General features: G+C 46.1%; 1 protein-coding gene across 1 annotated transcript in view; it reads left to right on the top strand.

Moving 5' to 3' along the window:
* CDH13 (cadherin 13) overlaps positions 1–16,102 on the top strand; it is a 668,836-nt gene that overhangs the window by 596,347 nt on the left and 56,387 nt on the right. Inside the window, exon 9 of the mRNA XM_082269695.1 lies at positions 1,139–1,281. Coding sequence (XP_082125821.1) covers positions 1,139–1,281 — 143 coding nt within the window. The remainder of the gene's footprint in view (positions 1–1,138; positions 1,282–16,102) is intronic.

Here is a 16,102-nt window from a genome sequence, read left to right on the forward strand (position 1 = left end):
TTATTCCCTGTCGGAATGCACTGGCCAATACCTTTTTTAAGTATGTTCTTAAAGCACACCCATTTTTCCCCAGTGTTCTTTGTTCCCAGGATTCTATCCCATTTAATATCGTCTAGCATAGAACGCAGTTTAGGGAAATTGGCTCTTTTGAAGTTCAGTGTCTGTGTTTTACCCTTATGTTTTCCCATTTCTGTGATGTATACTGAAACTAATTGACCTATGGTCACTGTTCCTGAGTTGCCCCTTATTTCTACATCCGTAATCAGGTCTGTATTATTCGAGCAATTTCAGCCTCTTGTATAAGTAAGCACTGACTCCAATGATTTAGATGCCTATCTGTAAGGGGGGGATTCCTCCCACTGACCACAAGTTTAAGGAACAATCTTTCCACTGAACAGCTTGCTGAATGTACCATGAGTTGTAGGTATAGTAATTATTGACAGGGGTTCCCTGAGACCGGGAATGCTAATTAAAAGGTTCCTTAATATTAAAGGGTTCACCTCCAGAGCGCTTAGGCTTTGCATCCTCTAGGCAACATACTGGTTTGCTTTAACATGTATGCCATGCATTGGAACTGGGAAGCATTGGAACTCCGTTAGAGAAATTTATCCTGACTTCCTGTCCTGTTAACAATGGTTTAACCAGACAGGAAGTGAGGGAAAATCTGCCAAAGGGACCTAGAAGTTTTAACTCTTTCCCACTCTATCCAAAACTATGGAAAATGGTTTTGACAGATTTAGCCATTGATAGCAGTAAAACCAGGACTAACCCTTCCCTACTCTATAAAACACTACAAAAAAAATGTGGCTGGAGCTTCAAGTTACCCCACTTATATTGTTATGTGGATTAAAACAAAATCAACTTATGAGGCAAGTGTGGGGACTTGGCATTCTAGCCCCCTATCAGTAGGATGGACAGTATATGTACCTACCCAACTCTTTCATTGAAGAACGCTATTCAAGATTTACTAACAGTTATGGCTCACCTGATACAAATGGGTGTATTTTTAAAAACAACTGCATAGCTGCATTCACACTGATGTATTGTACATTCCCTCTGCTATTTTATACAGTGGTGTCAGCTGTAGAAGTTCGTAGCTCACATCCCATGTCTGAACCTACACGGTCTTTCATTGCAGGTTCTCAGTGCTGAAGGACGATGCTGGCTGGCTCTCTATTAACTCACTGAACGGAACAGTCAACACCACAGCACCCCTCGACCGGGAGTCTTCGTTTGTTCGCAACAACACCTACACAGCCCTGATCCTAGCAATAGACAATGGTGAGTGCATAAATTAAACAGAATTTGACATATTCTATGGTGGAGGAAGTTATTTCGGCTGATAAGCCATCCAACTGTCTATTAGTAAAAACTTACATAAATAATGTCCGATCTGACCTACAACCTTCATAAAGGAGGTATTGGCACCTAGCAGTCTCCAAGACTTCATTCTCAAGGATAATATTTCTTCAAACAGGATTGCTTCTCTTACAGAGGAGCCCTGGGGCCATCCTAAAATTTAGGAAATCATTTTTTGAGTTTAAAAGTCAGAATTCTGAGAATAAAAGTCAGAATTCTGAAATTTTAACGTCAAAATTCTAAGTTTTAAAGTCGGAATTTTGATATTAAAAATTAAGAATCCTCTGAATTAAAGTCAGAATTCTGAATTTCAAAGTCAGAATAAAATATAATACCCAATTGTTTGGTAAATTTTTTAAAAAGTATGTTACGCCGAGTAAATAGATACCAAACATGTCACGCTTTAAATTTGCAGATACCGTGGAACGATGCCAAATTACGGTACTTCAAAATCTTCATAGGCAGTGGCGTAGCGTGGGGGGTGCAGGGGGGGCCGGCCGCACCGGGCGCAACATCCGGGGGGGGGGGGCGCACTCGCAGCTCTGCCCTGCCTGGCTCACAAATTTTCTCTCACTGCAGTGCTGGCTGTGGCGGCGGCGCTGTGCGAATCCGAGCCGCCGGGTCGCCGCCCACTGTGGAGGGGGGGGGTGGTGCCAGGCGTGCGGAGAGCGAGGGACTATCTGGGGGAGGGACAATGCACTGCAGCGGCCGCCCAGCGCAGCGTTGAGCGCGGGAGCCACACCAGCCCAGCCCAGGCAGCAGCAGCAAGAAGAAGCTGGCAGCGGCGGCAGGTGACAGGCCAGAGAGGAGAGAGCCAGTCGTGACCGACGCAGGAGGAAAACCTAGGAGCCGGAGGACCTGGAGAAGAAGACATGCTGCTGTTGTGATCGGGTGCACCTGTAAAAAAAAAGGTAGAAGTCACGAGTGACACAGGACAGGAGTCAGGACTGACTGGACTGTGACTGGACTGGAGTTGTACTGGGCTCAGTGGGCTGGCTGTGTACACAGGACAGGAGTCAGGACTGACTGGACTGTGACTGTCGAGTCGCCAGTGTATTGGCACAGAACAAGGTAAGTGATGTCTTGCCTGCCCCCAGGGCCCAGGGAAGTGGGGGGGGGGGGTGTCAGTGTAGTAGGGGGGTCAGCATAGGTGTCAGTATAGGGGAAGTGGACATGGGAGGGAGGGAGGGGGGGTGGGTCAGTGTAGGGGTCAGTGTATGGGGGGGTCAGTGTATGTGGGAATGTAAGGGGGTCAGTATAGGTGTCAGTGTAGCTGTCAGTGTACGGGGGGGTCAGTGTAGGTGTCAGTGTAGGTGTCAGTGTATGGGGGGGGGTCAGTGTAGAGGAGGGTGTGTCAGTGTAGGGGGGTCAGCATAGGTGTCAGTGTAGGTGTCAGTGTATGGGGGGGGATCAGTGTAGGGGGGTCAGTGTATGTGGAAATGTAGGGGTGTCAGTGTATGTGGCGGTCAGTGTAGGGGGGTCAGTATAGGTGTCAGTGTATGGGGAATGTCAGTATAGGTGGGTCAGTATAGGTGTCAGTGTATGGGGGGGTCAGTATAGCTATTAGTGTAGGGGTCAGTGTAGTGGGGGTCAGTGTATGTGGAAATGTAGGGGGGAGTCAGTGTAGGGGTCAGTGTATGTGGGAATGTAAGGGGGTCAGTATAGGTGTCAGTGTAGCTGTCAGTGTACGGGGGGGTCAGTGTAGGTGTCAGTGTATGGGGGGGTCAGTGTAGAGGAGGGTGTGTCAGTGTAGGGGGTCAGCAAAGGTGTCAGTGTAGGTGTCAGTGTATGGGGGGGCAAAGTGTAGGGGGGGTCAGTGTATGTGGAAATGTACAGGGGTCAGTATAGGTGTCAGTGTATGTGGCGGTCAGTGTAGGGGGGGTCAGTATAGGTGTCAGTGTATGGGGGAGGTCAGTGTAGGGGGAGTCAGTATAGCTATTAGTGTAGGGGGTCAGTGTATGTGAAAATGTAGGGGGGAGTCAGTGTAGGGGTCAGTGTATTGGGGGTCAGTGTATGTGGGAATGTAAGGGGGTCAGTATAGGTGTCAGTGTAGCTGTCAGTGTATGGGGGGGGGGGGGGTCAGTGTAGGGGGTGTCAGTATAGGTGTTAGTGTAGGGGTCAGTGTGTAGGGGGGTCTGTATAGGTGTCAGTGTAGGGGGTGTTAGTGTATGGGGGGGTCGGTGTATAGAAATGTAAGGGGGAGTCAGTGTATGGGGGGGTCAGTGTATGTGTCAGTGTAGTGGGGTTAAGTGAAGGGGGGTCAGTGTAGGTGTCAGTGTATGGGGGAGTGTAGGTCTGTATAGTGGTCTAGTAGGTTTGTGTAGGGGGCGCAAATGACTTGCCTTGCCCCGGGTGCTGACAACCCACGCTACGCCACTGTTCATAGGTTACGCTTTAAAGGCCTTTACAGGTTTCCAGTTTAAAGGCACAGAGGAGGTCTGATGCTAGAATTATTGCTCTCACTATCAGGGGCTGACTGGCAACTTTCGGCCCAGGGGGCAAGTACAAACCAGAGGCCCATGGTGCAGCGACTCAGCCCCCCTCCCACTTGCCCTCTTCCCGGCCTCCTTCTGATCCCCAATCCAGGTTAAAGCTCCACTCCAGGTACTCTCTACTCATCAGCCGAATCCGAGTTCCCGACCTGGCCAGCAGGGGGGCGGTTGGGGGGAGCTGGGACAGCTCGGTCGGGGCTGCCTGGGGGAGGAGAGTCTCCAGTGGGGCATGGAACCGGCCTCTGCTCAGACACAGTTTACACCATCCATGCTTGGGAGAAAGGTCTGTGCTCTGTCCTTATCTTCATCCCGCACTCAGTAGGTCAGCAGTGGGGACTTTTTACTTCTCTTCACCAGGAATCATTTAGGCATGTCTATGGCAGAAGCAGCGCAGCCTTTTTATGGGAGCAATGTCAGAGCTGGATGGACAGATATCCATATTTAATCACTTCTGGACCGGAAGGATTTGCTCCCTTAATGACAGGCCATTTTTTTGCGATTTGGCACTGCGTTATTTTAACTGACAATTGCGCGACGCTGTACCCAAATAAAATTGATGTCATTTTTTTCCCACAAATAGAGCTTTCTTTTGGTGGTATTTGATCACCTCTGCGATTTTTTTATTGTTTGCGCTTTAAACAAAAAAAAAGCAACAATTCTGAAAAAAAAACAATATTTTTCACATTCTGTTATACTGTATAACATTGCCAATAAAAAAATGTAAAAATCAACTTTTTTCATCATTTTAGGCCAATTTGTATTCTGCTTCATATTTTTGGTAAAAAAATATCCCAATAAGCGCATATTGATTGTTTTTTTTGCAAAAGTTTTCACCTCTACAAACTAGGGGAAAGATTTAGGTCATTTTTATTTTTTTACTAGTAATGTCAGAGATCTGCGATTTTTAGCGGGACCACGACATTGCAGCGGACAGATCGGACCCCTAACTGACATTTTTGACACTTTTGGGGGGGACCAGTGACATTACTACAGTAATCAGTGCTAAAAATATGCACTGTCACTGTACTAATGACACTGGCAGGGAAGGGGTTAACCCAGGGGCGATCAAAGGGTTAAGTGTGAGCCTTGGGTGTGCTTTCTAACTGTATGGGGGAGGGACTTGTGGAATGAACACAGAGACCTGTGATCCTAAATAGGAGGATCCCTGTGTTCAGCTACAGCTAACCGTCGTTCTCTCTCTCGATGGGGGGGGGGGGGGGGGTTATCGGGATGCGACCACGGGTTACTGTAATAACGACACTGGCAGGGAAGGGGCTAACCCAGAGGCAATCGAAGGGTCAAGTGAGAGCCTAGGGGGTGATTTCTAACTGTATGGGGGAGGGACTTGTGGAATCAACACAGAGACCTGTGATCCTAAATAGGAGGATCCCTGTGTTCAGCTACAGCTAACCGTCGTTCTCTCTCGATGGGGGGCGGGGGGGATTGGGTGTGCGGCCACGGGTTACTGTAATAATGACACTGGCAGGGGAGGGATTAACCCAGGGGTGATCAAAGGGTTAAGTGTGAGCCTAGGGGGTTCTTTCTAACTGTATGGGGGAGGGACTTGTGGAATCAACACAAAGACCTGTGATCCTAAATAGGAGGATCTCAGGCTCTCTGTGTTCATTCCAGGGGGAACAATGGTCTGCTGTGTTTACAACAGCTAACCGTTGTTCTCTCACAGCGGGGAGCGATTGCGGGTGCCCGGCGGCAAATGTCGGTGTGCGCAGCCGAGCCAACCTGCCACAGTATATCTGCGGCGGGCGGTGGGCAAGTGGTTTAACCACTTGCCGACCAGTCACGTTGACTGTACTGCAGCGCAGTGGCTCGTTATTGTCTGGCGACGTAGACCTACGTCACCAGACATTCCCCTCTCTCGGTGGCGTGCGCACGCCGCTGGAGGCTCGCTCCCGCTGTATTCAGTCACAGCGGGAGTCGGGCCAGGGGAGGAGCGGCAGTGATCACCGCCGCTCTTCCCCGATCGTCGGGGATCTAGTGTGGAAACCTGCGATCTGTCCATGTGTCACTCAGTCACCTCCCCCCACACCCGTCCGTAAGCACCAGGCATACATTAACCCCTCCCTCTTTGATAAAAAATTAACCCCTTCCCTGCCAGTGTCATTTTTACAGTAACAGTGCATATGTATAGCACTGATTACTGTAGTAATGTCACTGGTACCCCCAAAAGTGTCAAAAATGTCAGTCAAGGGTCCGATCTGTCCGCCGCAATGTCACAGTCCCGCAAAAAAATCGCAGATCGCCGCCATTACGCGTTAAAAAAAAAACACCAAAAATGACAAAAATCTTTCCCGTAGTTAGTAAACGCAATAACTTTTGCACAAACCAATCAAAATACGCTTATTGCGATTTTTTTTGACCAAAAACAGGTAGCAGAAAACAAATTGGCCTAAAATGATAAAAAATTTTGATTTTTACATTTTTTTGGGGGGGGGGAATTTCATATAAAAAAATTTGAAAAATATTGTTGTTTTTTCAAAATTGTCGCTCTTTTTTTGTTTATAACGCAAAAAATCAAAATCGGACAGGTGATCAAATACCACCAAAAGAAAGCTCTATTTGTGGGGGAAAAAAGGCCAGAAATTTAATTTGGGTACAGTGTTGCATGACCGCGCAATTGTCCGTTAAAGTAACGCAGTGCAGAATCGCAAAATATGGCCTGGTCAGGAATGGGGTAAAACCTTCCGGTCATAAAGCGGTTAAAAATACGCTCATTGAGAATTTTTTTGTCAAAGACATGTAGCTAAATACATTTTGGCCTAAATATATGACAAAAATTTAATATATTGGATATTTTTTAACTGTCAAAGTAGAAAATGTCAATTTTTTCGCAAAATTTTCGCTTATTTTTTATGAATATCGCAAAAAATGAAAAGCGCAGAGGTGATCAAATACCACCAAAAAAAAGCTCTGTTTATGGGAAAAAAAGGACGTAAATTTCGTTTGGGTACAGCGTTGCATGACCGCGCAATTGTCAGTTAAAGTTGCACAGTGCCAAGTTGCAAAAAGTGGCCTGGACGTAAAGCAGGAAAATCCTCCGGTGGTAAAGTGGTTAAAGATGGATCACATAAGCCGGTCTGCAAAGCTCCATATGTACCCCATGGTGTAATGGGCTCCACCATCCTTTGGAGCCCCGTGAAGCGGGGCAGCCCCAATCTTTGTATCCTATCCCCAGCAGTATCTCCTCACGTATTCATAGCACATGAAAGTTTCTTGTTGAGATGCATTTCCTGCGGCCCGCGTTGTGTTCGCTGTGCAGTTCTCTGACTTTTTTTTGAAGGGCTTTTTGTCGCAGTTTTGGCTCAGATCTCCGCAGAATCATTAATGAGAGTCGTGTCAAGTAATTTTACAAGGGTCACGTTTGGTCTCCCAGGACTTGTCTGAGTTCTGCAGATGCTCCGCTTTGTATTATTTGCATACAAATGTCTTTTGGCGGCGTCGGGCGGATTTGCATGACGTAGCAAGTTGCTGTACGTTGCTTCGATTCATCAATAAGTTTTACAGTGTCCCTCCGCGGGAAGCTGACCTCAATCTTCTGCTTCTGGAAAAATCAGATCTGGTGAGACGGTGGCTCCTCCATGATGGCAGCCAGCAATGCATGCTGAAACGTGTTCATCCGTTTTTTATTAAAGCTAAGACAACATTCAGCCATAACTTTATGACCACCCACCTAATACTGCGTGGGCCACCAAAACAGGCCTGACCCATCTAGTCATGGACTCCAGTAGACCTCTGATGGTATGCTGTGTTGTCTGGCACCAAGCCGTCAATAGCAGATCCCTCAAGCCCTGTGCATTGTGAGGTGGGGCCTCCATGGATTGGACTTTTTTTCCCAGCACATCCCACAGATGCTCGATTGGATTGAGATCTGGAGAATTTGGAGGTGAAGTCAACACTTCAAATTCATTGTGGTGTCCGTCAAACCATTCTGGGACTATTTTTTCAGTGTGGCAGGGCACATTATCCTGCTGAAAGAGGCGGCTGCCATCAGAGAATACCGTTTCCTTGAAGGGGCAGACTTGGTGACTTTAAGCCTCTGTCTGCAGAGCATTTAGCACAGGGGTGTCGAACTCAATTTCATTGAGGGCCGCATCGGCATTATGGTTGCCCCCAAAGGGCTGGTTGTATCTGTAAGACTGTATGCAGAGTTTAGGAATGTGCTAAATAAAGAGTGCAGGAGTACCCTCTGTACAGGGTGCAGAGTTCAGGAGTGCACTATGTATAGAGTGCAGAGTTCAGGAGTGCGCTACATTCAGAGCGCAGAGTTCAGGAGTGCGCTATGTATAGAGTGCAGAGTTCAGGAGTGCGCTACATTCAGAGCACAGAGTTCAGGAGTGCGCTATGTATAGAGTGCAGAGTTCAGGAGTGCGCTACATTCAGAGCGCAGAGTTCAGGATTGCGCTATGTATAGAGTGCAGAGTTCAGGAGTGCGCTATGTATAGAGTGCAGAGTTCAGGAGTGCGCTATGTATAGAGTGCAGAGTTCAGGAGTGCGCTACTTAGAGAGTTCAGGAGTGCGCTATGTATAGAGTGCAGCGTTCAGGAGGGCGCTATGTATAGAGGGCAGAGTTCAGGAGTATGCTACATACAGAGTGCAGGGTTCAGGAATACCCTCTGTACAGAGTGCAGAGTTCAGGAGTGTGCTATGTACAGAGTTCAGGAGTGTGCTACGTACAGAGTTCAGGAGTGTGCTATGTACAGAGTGCAGAGTTAAGAAGTGCGCTACGTACAGAGTGCAGAGTTCAGGAGTGCACTGCGTACAGAGTGCAGATTTCAGGAGTGCGCTACCTACAGAGTTCAGGCGTGTGCTACTTAAAGAGTTCAGGAGTGCGCTATGTGCAGAGTTCAGGAGTGTGCTATGTACAGAGTGCAGAGTTCAGGAGTGCATTACCTACAGAGTTAAGGAGTGTGCTACTTACAGAGTTCAGGGGTGTGCTACTTACAGAGTTCAGGAGTGCGCTATGTGCAGAGTTCAGGAGTGTGCTACCTACAGAGTTCAGGAGTGCGCTATGTGCAGAGTTTAGGAGTGTGCTATGTACAGAGTGCAGAGTTCAGGAGTGTGCTATGTACAGAGTGCAGAGTTCAGGAGTGCACTACCTACAGAGTTCAGGAGTGTGCTACTTACAGAGTTCAGGAGTGCGCTATGTGCAGAGTTCAGGAGTGCGCTAATTTCAGACTGCTGAGTTAAGAAGTGCGCTACATACAGAGTGCAAAGTTAAAGCGGAGTTCCACCCCCCCTAAAAGAATTAATAGTCAGCAGCTACAAATACTGTAGCTGCTGACCTGTAAATAGTAGAACTTACCTGTCCAGGGAGCCCGCAATGTCGGCACCCAAAGCCGATTTTTTTTCTTATTTATTTTCTTATTTTTTTCCCCCTGTCCCTTTAAAAAAAAAAATTTTGATCACTTTTATTGCTGTCACAAGGAGTGTAAACATCCCTTGTGACAGTAATAGACACTGACAGGTACTCTTTATGGAGGGATCTGACTATCTATAAGACCCCAAATACCTCCTGTGCATTTAAACGCATTCAAAATGCCAAGTCTGGCTGTTTTGCATACTGACATTTTTTTAAATCTGCCACCTTTAGGGCTCTAGTAAACAGGAAGTGATGTCATGACATCGCTTCCGGGTTAATAGACCTGAGACCCGTTCGAAGCCGATTTGGGCTTTGTCCGGGTCTCCGGCCAGCCGGTGAACGCGCAGGCTGGTCGCTCGGGTCTCCCAGTTAGGCGAGAGAGCCGAGGGAAGCCATGAAAGGCATGCCCTCCCGCCAGCGCCGGGACAAGATCATCTGGAGCCCAGAGGTGAACATGCCAAAATGCCCCCCCCCCCCCCCCCCCAAGATGTATGAGCAATACGTGTGAGCAAAAATCCCCCCACAAAAACACTGAGCACTAATCTGCATGCTTACCCCCTAAGCATATCCCCCTAAGCTTATACTCCTAGTACAAATCCACCCCCCTGCTGAAATCCCCTCTTCCCAGAAAAGCTCAAATGCCCCCCCCCAAAAAAAAAGTCACCCCTCTTAGCACAAATCCTCTATCCCTTAATTTCCCCTACTGGTACACATCTTCTCCCTCCCACTTCAAATCTCTCCCTCCGAGCACATATTTCCCCTTTAACCACTTAAGCCCCGGAAGATTTACCCCCTTTCTGACCAGGGCCTATTTTGCGATTCGGCACTGCGTGACTTTAACGGACAATTGCGCGATCGTGCGATGCTGTACCTAAACGAATTTGACGTCCTTTTTTTCCCACAAACAGAGCTTTCTTTTGGTGGTATTTGATCACCTGTGCGATTTTTTGACCATGCGCTATAAACAAAAAAAGAGCGACAATTTTGCAAAAATAACAATATTTTTCACATTTTTTTATATGAAATTCCCCCCCAAAAAAATGTAAAAATCTAAATTTTTTAACATTTTAGACCAATTTATTTTATGCTACATATGTTTGGTAAAAACAATCGCAAAAAGCGTATTTTTGATTGGTTTGCGCAAAAGTTATCGCGTTTACTAACTAAGGGAAAGATCTTTGTCATTTTTGTTGTTTTTTTTTTTTTAACGAGTAATGGCGGCGATCTGCAATTCTTTTTGCAGGACTGCGACATTGCGGCGGACAGATCGGACCTCGGGTCCGCCGGGCACACGCGCGGGGGGGTCCGTGACCATTGGCTAGGTGTCCCCACCAAGGACCAATGAAATTATATCGACTTATATACTTGCTCAGATGCCTAAATCCCCTATGGTGCTCCACCCCCATTTTACAGTACAATTGGTTTATCATTCAGTATTCAAGTCAAATGTAAGAAAACCAAACCATGTATGTTATTTTCAGTCCCATTTAATTTTTCACGTGTAATTGAAGGAAGAAGCAATTTTCCAGGCCGTAGAATTTCCTTTTATTTTTTATGGGATTTTAACGTTTGTTGTGTAGCCATTTTTTCCCCCAATTGATTTTCTCATTTGTTATTTCTGAATGAATCTTAGCCAATCAATAGAGAATTTTCCCAGCATCAGCTGATTTGTTTCTTTGAAAATTTAAATTCAAGGAGTTGTAAAAACAGAAGGTTTTTTTTATCTTAACCGCTTGCGAACCAGCCGCCGCACCTATACTGTGGCAGGTCGGCTCTGTCCCGCGAAACAACGTTCCTTTGATCGCCCTTGGTGTTAACCCCTTTCTTGTCAGTGTCATTAGTACAGTGACGTAGTTATGTCACTGGTCCCCCCAAATGTTTTCTTTTTTTTTTTAAATGAGACTTTACAATCGCGTTAATTTAAAAGAGACAAAAAGTTGGATTGAAAAATCTCAGGTTTAAATAAAATTGAGTTTAAAAAATGATACGTGTGTGTGGCTAGCATGTCTTTCTAGACCAACCCTTCTCAAACCATTTACCCTAGAGCATTGTTTCTCAGTCTTTTTAATGTGGAAGCACCCTTGAAATAATTTTCTGGTCTCAAGGAACCCCTATTGGTACTTACTATACCTTCAGTTCACAGAACATTAGCTGGATGGTCAGTGAGAAGAATGTCCCTTACATTGGTGGTCAGTGGGAAGAATGTCCCTTACATTGGTGGTCAGTGGGAAGAATGCTCCCTACATTTGTAGTCAGTGAGAAGAATGTTCCTTACATTGGTGGTCAGTGGGAAGAATGTCCCTTACATTGGTGGTCAGTGGGAAGAATGTTCCCTTACATTGGTGATCAGTGGGAAGAATGTCCCTTACATTGGTGGTCAGTGGGAAGAATGTCCCTTACATTGGTGGTCAGTGGGAAGAATGTTCCCTTACATTGGTGATCAGTGGGAAGAATGTCCCTTACATTGGTGGTCAGTGGGAAGAATGTCCCTTACATTGGTGATCAGTGGGAAGAATGTCCCTTACATTGGTGGTCAGTGGGAAGAATTTCCCTTACATTGGTGGTCAGTGGGAAGAATGCCCCTTACATTGGTGGTCAGTGGGAAGAATGTTGCCTTACATTGGTGGTCAGTGGGAAGAATGCCACTTACATTGGTGGTCAGTGGAAGAATGTTCCTTACATTGGTGGTCAATGGGAAGAATGCCACTTACATTGGTGATCAGTGGGAAGAATGCTCCTTACATTGGTGGTCAGTGGGAAGAATGTCCCTTACATTGGTGATCAGTGGGAAGAATGGCCCTTACATTGGTGGTCAGTGGAAGAATGCTCCTTACATTGGTGATCAGTGGGAAGAATGTTCCTTACATTGGTGGTCAGTGGGAAGAATGCTCCTTACATGTGTGGTCAGTGGAAAGAATGCTCCTTACATTGGTGGTCAGTGGGGAGAATGTCCCTTACATTGGTGATCAGTGGGAAGAATGCTCCTTACATTGGTGGTGAGTGGGAAGAATGCCCCTTAAATTGGTGGCCAGTTGGAAGATGGCCCCTTACATTGGTGGTCAGTGAGAAGAATGTTCCTTACATTGGTGATCAGTGGGAAGAATGTTTCTTACATTGGTGGTCAGTGGAAAGAATACTCCTTATGTTTGTGGTCAGTGGGAAGAATGCTTCTTACATGGGGGGTCAATGGGAAGAATGTTTCTTACATTGGTGATTAGTGGGAAGAATGCTCCTTACTTTGGTGGTCAGTGGGAAGAATGCTCCTTACATTTGTAGTCAGTGGGAAGAATGCTCCTTACATTGGTGGTCAATGGGAAGAATGTTCCTTACATTTGTGGTCAGTAGAAGTATTCCCCCTCCCCTTAGATATTTAAAAAGATCTTTGGTGTCATTGGTTACTTATCTGAGTGACAGAATTATCTCAGTGCCCAAGGAACCCCCAATAACTTCTGGAGAAGCCCTAGGTTGAGAACTTTGGTTAAGAAAGGCTGCCCTAGAGGAACCTTTAAAATAATTTTCAGGTCTTGGGGAACCCTTACTAAAACCAATGTTTCTGAGGTCAATGGGAAAAATGCCCCTTACATTGGTGGTCAGTAGGGAATAATGTAACCCTTTCATTGTTGGTCAGATAGCCACCCTTACAAACAGTTCAAGAGATCATTGGTGCCAAGTCACTTGGCTCTGCCAAATGGTGTTGGCCCTGGAACCATGTAGGCATCATACGATGGAAGGACAACCAGCCACAACTCAAGGAACCCCTAGCAACCTCTTGAGGAACCCCAGAGTTCCATGGCGAAGAATGGCTGGGTCTCAAAGAACGTTTGTTGGGCAACTAGATGACCTACATACATACACTACTAATTATTGTGTTGTTGTTATTTTGGATCTGTACTATGAAATGTGTTTCACTTGGAGAAGGGAAATGAATAAGTTCTTATTGAGACCAGTCAGCCATAACCTAAGGAACCCCTAGCAACCCTTGATCTTGTGGATCCCTTGAGTTCTATAGATCTCTGGTTGAGAATAGCTAGTATAGACTAAACTGGTTGGGAAGACATATTCTGTGTGTCTACGTGTAGGATGAATTAGGAGGTTTTAAGCATGGGTAGGAGTGGGCTCTTTGGCCCTAATTCTTGCTTTGAGAATATTGGCAAGCCTATTTTGTACAATTTGCCAACAAATACTGTAGGGTTCCATGGAACTCTGGTTGAGAATGGTTGGCATAGACTGAACAGTTTGAGAAGGTGTCTTCTGTGTGTCTACTGTACATGTAGGATGAATTAGGTAGGTTTGACTATAAGCAGGAGTGGCCTCTTTGGCCCAGATTCTTGCTTTGGGAATATTGGCAGGACTATTTTGTACAGTTTGCCAATAGATAAATGAGAAGGACGCTGACTCTTTGATAAAACGACAAGGACAGTCAAAGCTTGGAAAATGACATTGGACGATGGAGCCCTCGATTATCGAGTCTTCTGATTAGATTAATTGGCACTTTCTGTTCCTACCTGTTTTGCGGGAAAACAATTAGTTTGATAGCAACACAATTACTCCCCTTATCTCGGGCTTACCAGTGGTATAATTAAGAATGTCGCTCCAGATGCCTCTCTTTTTGCTATTTTAATCACATAAATTACACAAGAAATATTGCTTTAATATGTCATCACGCAGCCTTGATTAAAAATTAAAGTGATGAAATCAGGGTTTAATATAGCGGCTGTGCTTCGGCGCTTATTAACGCATCTGAAAGAGATTTCCTATCTAAATTACGGGATACAAGGACATGATTACAATACTGGCAACACAGTGTATTTATGTTCACAGATGAAATGAGACTTCGGCGGTAGTGTTATCACAGCGCGTTGCGCTAACCCTTCCATTGCCTGGGGACCACTGGGATGGTTTGGTTTGGTTTGACAATGCTTTGTGTTGGCTTTCGCTGTATGAGGTCTTCATTGCTTTTACTTTTTGCAATCTGAACTTTTTCACGTGTGTAGCTAGTAGATGAACTTTATTTATCAATCTTAAATTATACTCAAGGTTTACGGGGCTTTGTAATGGGGCAATTAGGAGGTCAAAGCATCTCCCATAGACTTGCCTGTTTGTCTCTATTAATGTAGGCCAGTGGTCTCCAAACTGTAGACCCTGGGGCTCTACTTTATTCACTAACATTAATGAAGGGCACAATTTCTCCCAATGGCACCAACAATGAGGCAGCATTCCTAACAATGACATCAACAATGGGGCACAGTTCCTCCCAATGGCACCAATAATGGGTCCCAATGACACCAAGAATGGGGCACAATTCCTCCCAATGACACCAACAATGGGGCACAATTCCTCCCACTGACACCAATGATGGGGGATTGTTTACTCCTACTGATGCTGGGACATTTTGTACTCTCGATGGCCACAGTCCAGCCCCCCTAAAGTCTACAAGATAGTAAACTGGCCCTTTGTTAAGCGACCCCTAGTGTAAACCCATCTTTCCAATTCCATTATCCTGTCTACTTTTCAATCCTGGATTGTAGGACAACTGTCCTTCTTCCAAAACCGGGGTATCGGGCTTTTTGCTGCATTTGGCAGGTCATTGGTGTTTTTGTAGACCCTTAAATATGAGGGAACATCATGAAATAGACAATGCAGGGGAGTAAATTGTTTAGGCCTAAGGGTTGTTTTTTGAATCCATAGTGATATTGCCTTCAAGAATTTTTGTATCTTAGGGCAGAACCACCAGAGATGCACAAAAGAGCCCTCTTGCGAGCGTCCCCTACAACAAAATGAGGAGCTTACACCTGGGGGGGGGGGGGGGGGGGGTTGCCAATCTCACAGGGGTTTTATACCAATGTGAGAAAAATCTTTGTAGAATGGGCATGCTGATGGATGATTATCAAAAGAGCGATCACTACAATCCTCCTCATGGCAACCACACAGAAAATGATGATGACCAGAGTTCTACTAATGCAGAGGCTGCCAGCACAGTTCAGGCACACTGACAGAGTAACCAGTCTAGGGGATGTCTTTTGTGGTTTTATTGTTGGGTAACTTGGATAGGGTGTGTGTAGGGTAGTATGAGATACCCCAGAACCACTAACAGTAACAAGTACGTTCAAGGGAGAGAGAATAAAGAGAGGCTAGGGAAGGCCAGAGGTATGAACCCCTCAGGAGAGGAACTACTTGGCCCAAGTTCAGTGGAGGGTTCTTTAACAAGAGACTAGGAAAAGCCAGCGGCATCAACCTCCTCCCATGAGAAATCAGAGAAGGCCAGAGGTATGTACCACCCCTCAGGGAAGTAACTAATTGGCTCAAGTTCAGGGGATGTTTCCCCCATGAGAGACTAGGGAAGGCCAGATGTATCAACCCCTCAGGAGAAGAACTACTTGGCCCAAATTTTAAGGACAGTTCTCCTACGAGAGACTAGGAAAAGCCAGTGGTATCAATCCTTTAGGAGAGGAACTACTTGGCCCAGGTATCCCAATAGTACACCAAGATCTTGTAGTAAGTAGTATTCATGAGGCCAGGGGAGTAGCTGGGCCAAATTACAATTCGGCCTCCGCCAAGTGCCTTCCAATGAGGCTGTGCAGACTGGATCCTTAGGTGAAATTTCAGGGTATCAGAGAAACTTTCAGGTGTAGGCCCCCCGGCTCTGCCATAGACGGGACCTCGAGGAACAACAGCTTGAATCGGTAGAACAGCTTGGGGGTTTTTCCTGATTTAAAGCTCAGACTATTTACACGCTCCTTGTCCACTTTATGGGCCTACCTCCCCAGGGATTCGCTGCAGGAGCATAAATAGTGCTCTGCGCCCCAAGGACAATATGAATCTGGCCAATTCAGGCCTCGGGCTGTGGTCAGGTGTTTGTGAGGGGGTAGAGACC

This window comes from Pelophylax lessonae (genome assembly GCF_965119305.1).
Source record: "Pelophylax lessonae genome assembly, chromosome: 10".
NCBI lineage: Eukaryota > Metazoa > Chordata > Amphibia > Anura > Ranidae > Pelophylax > Pelophylax lessonae.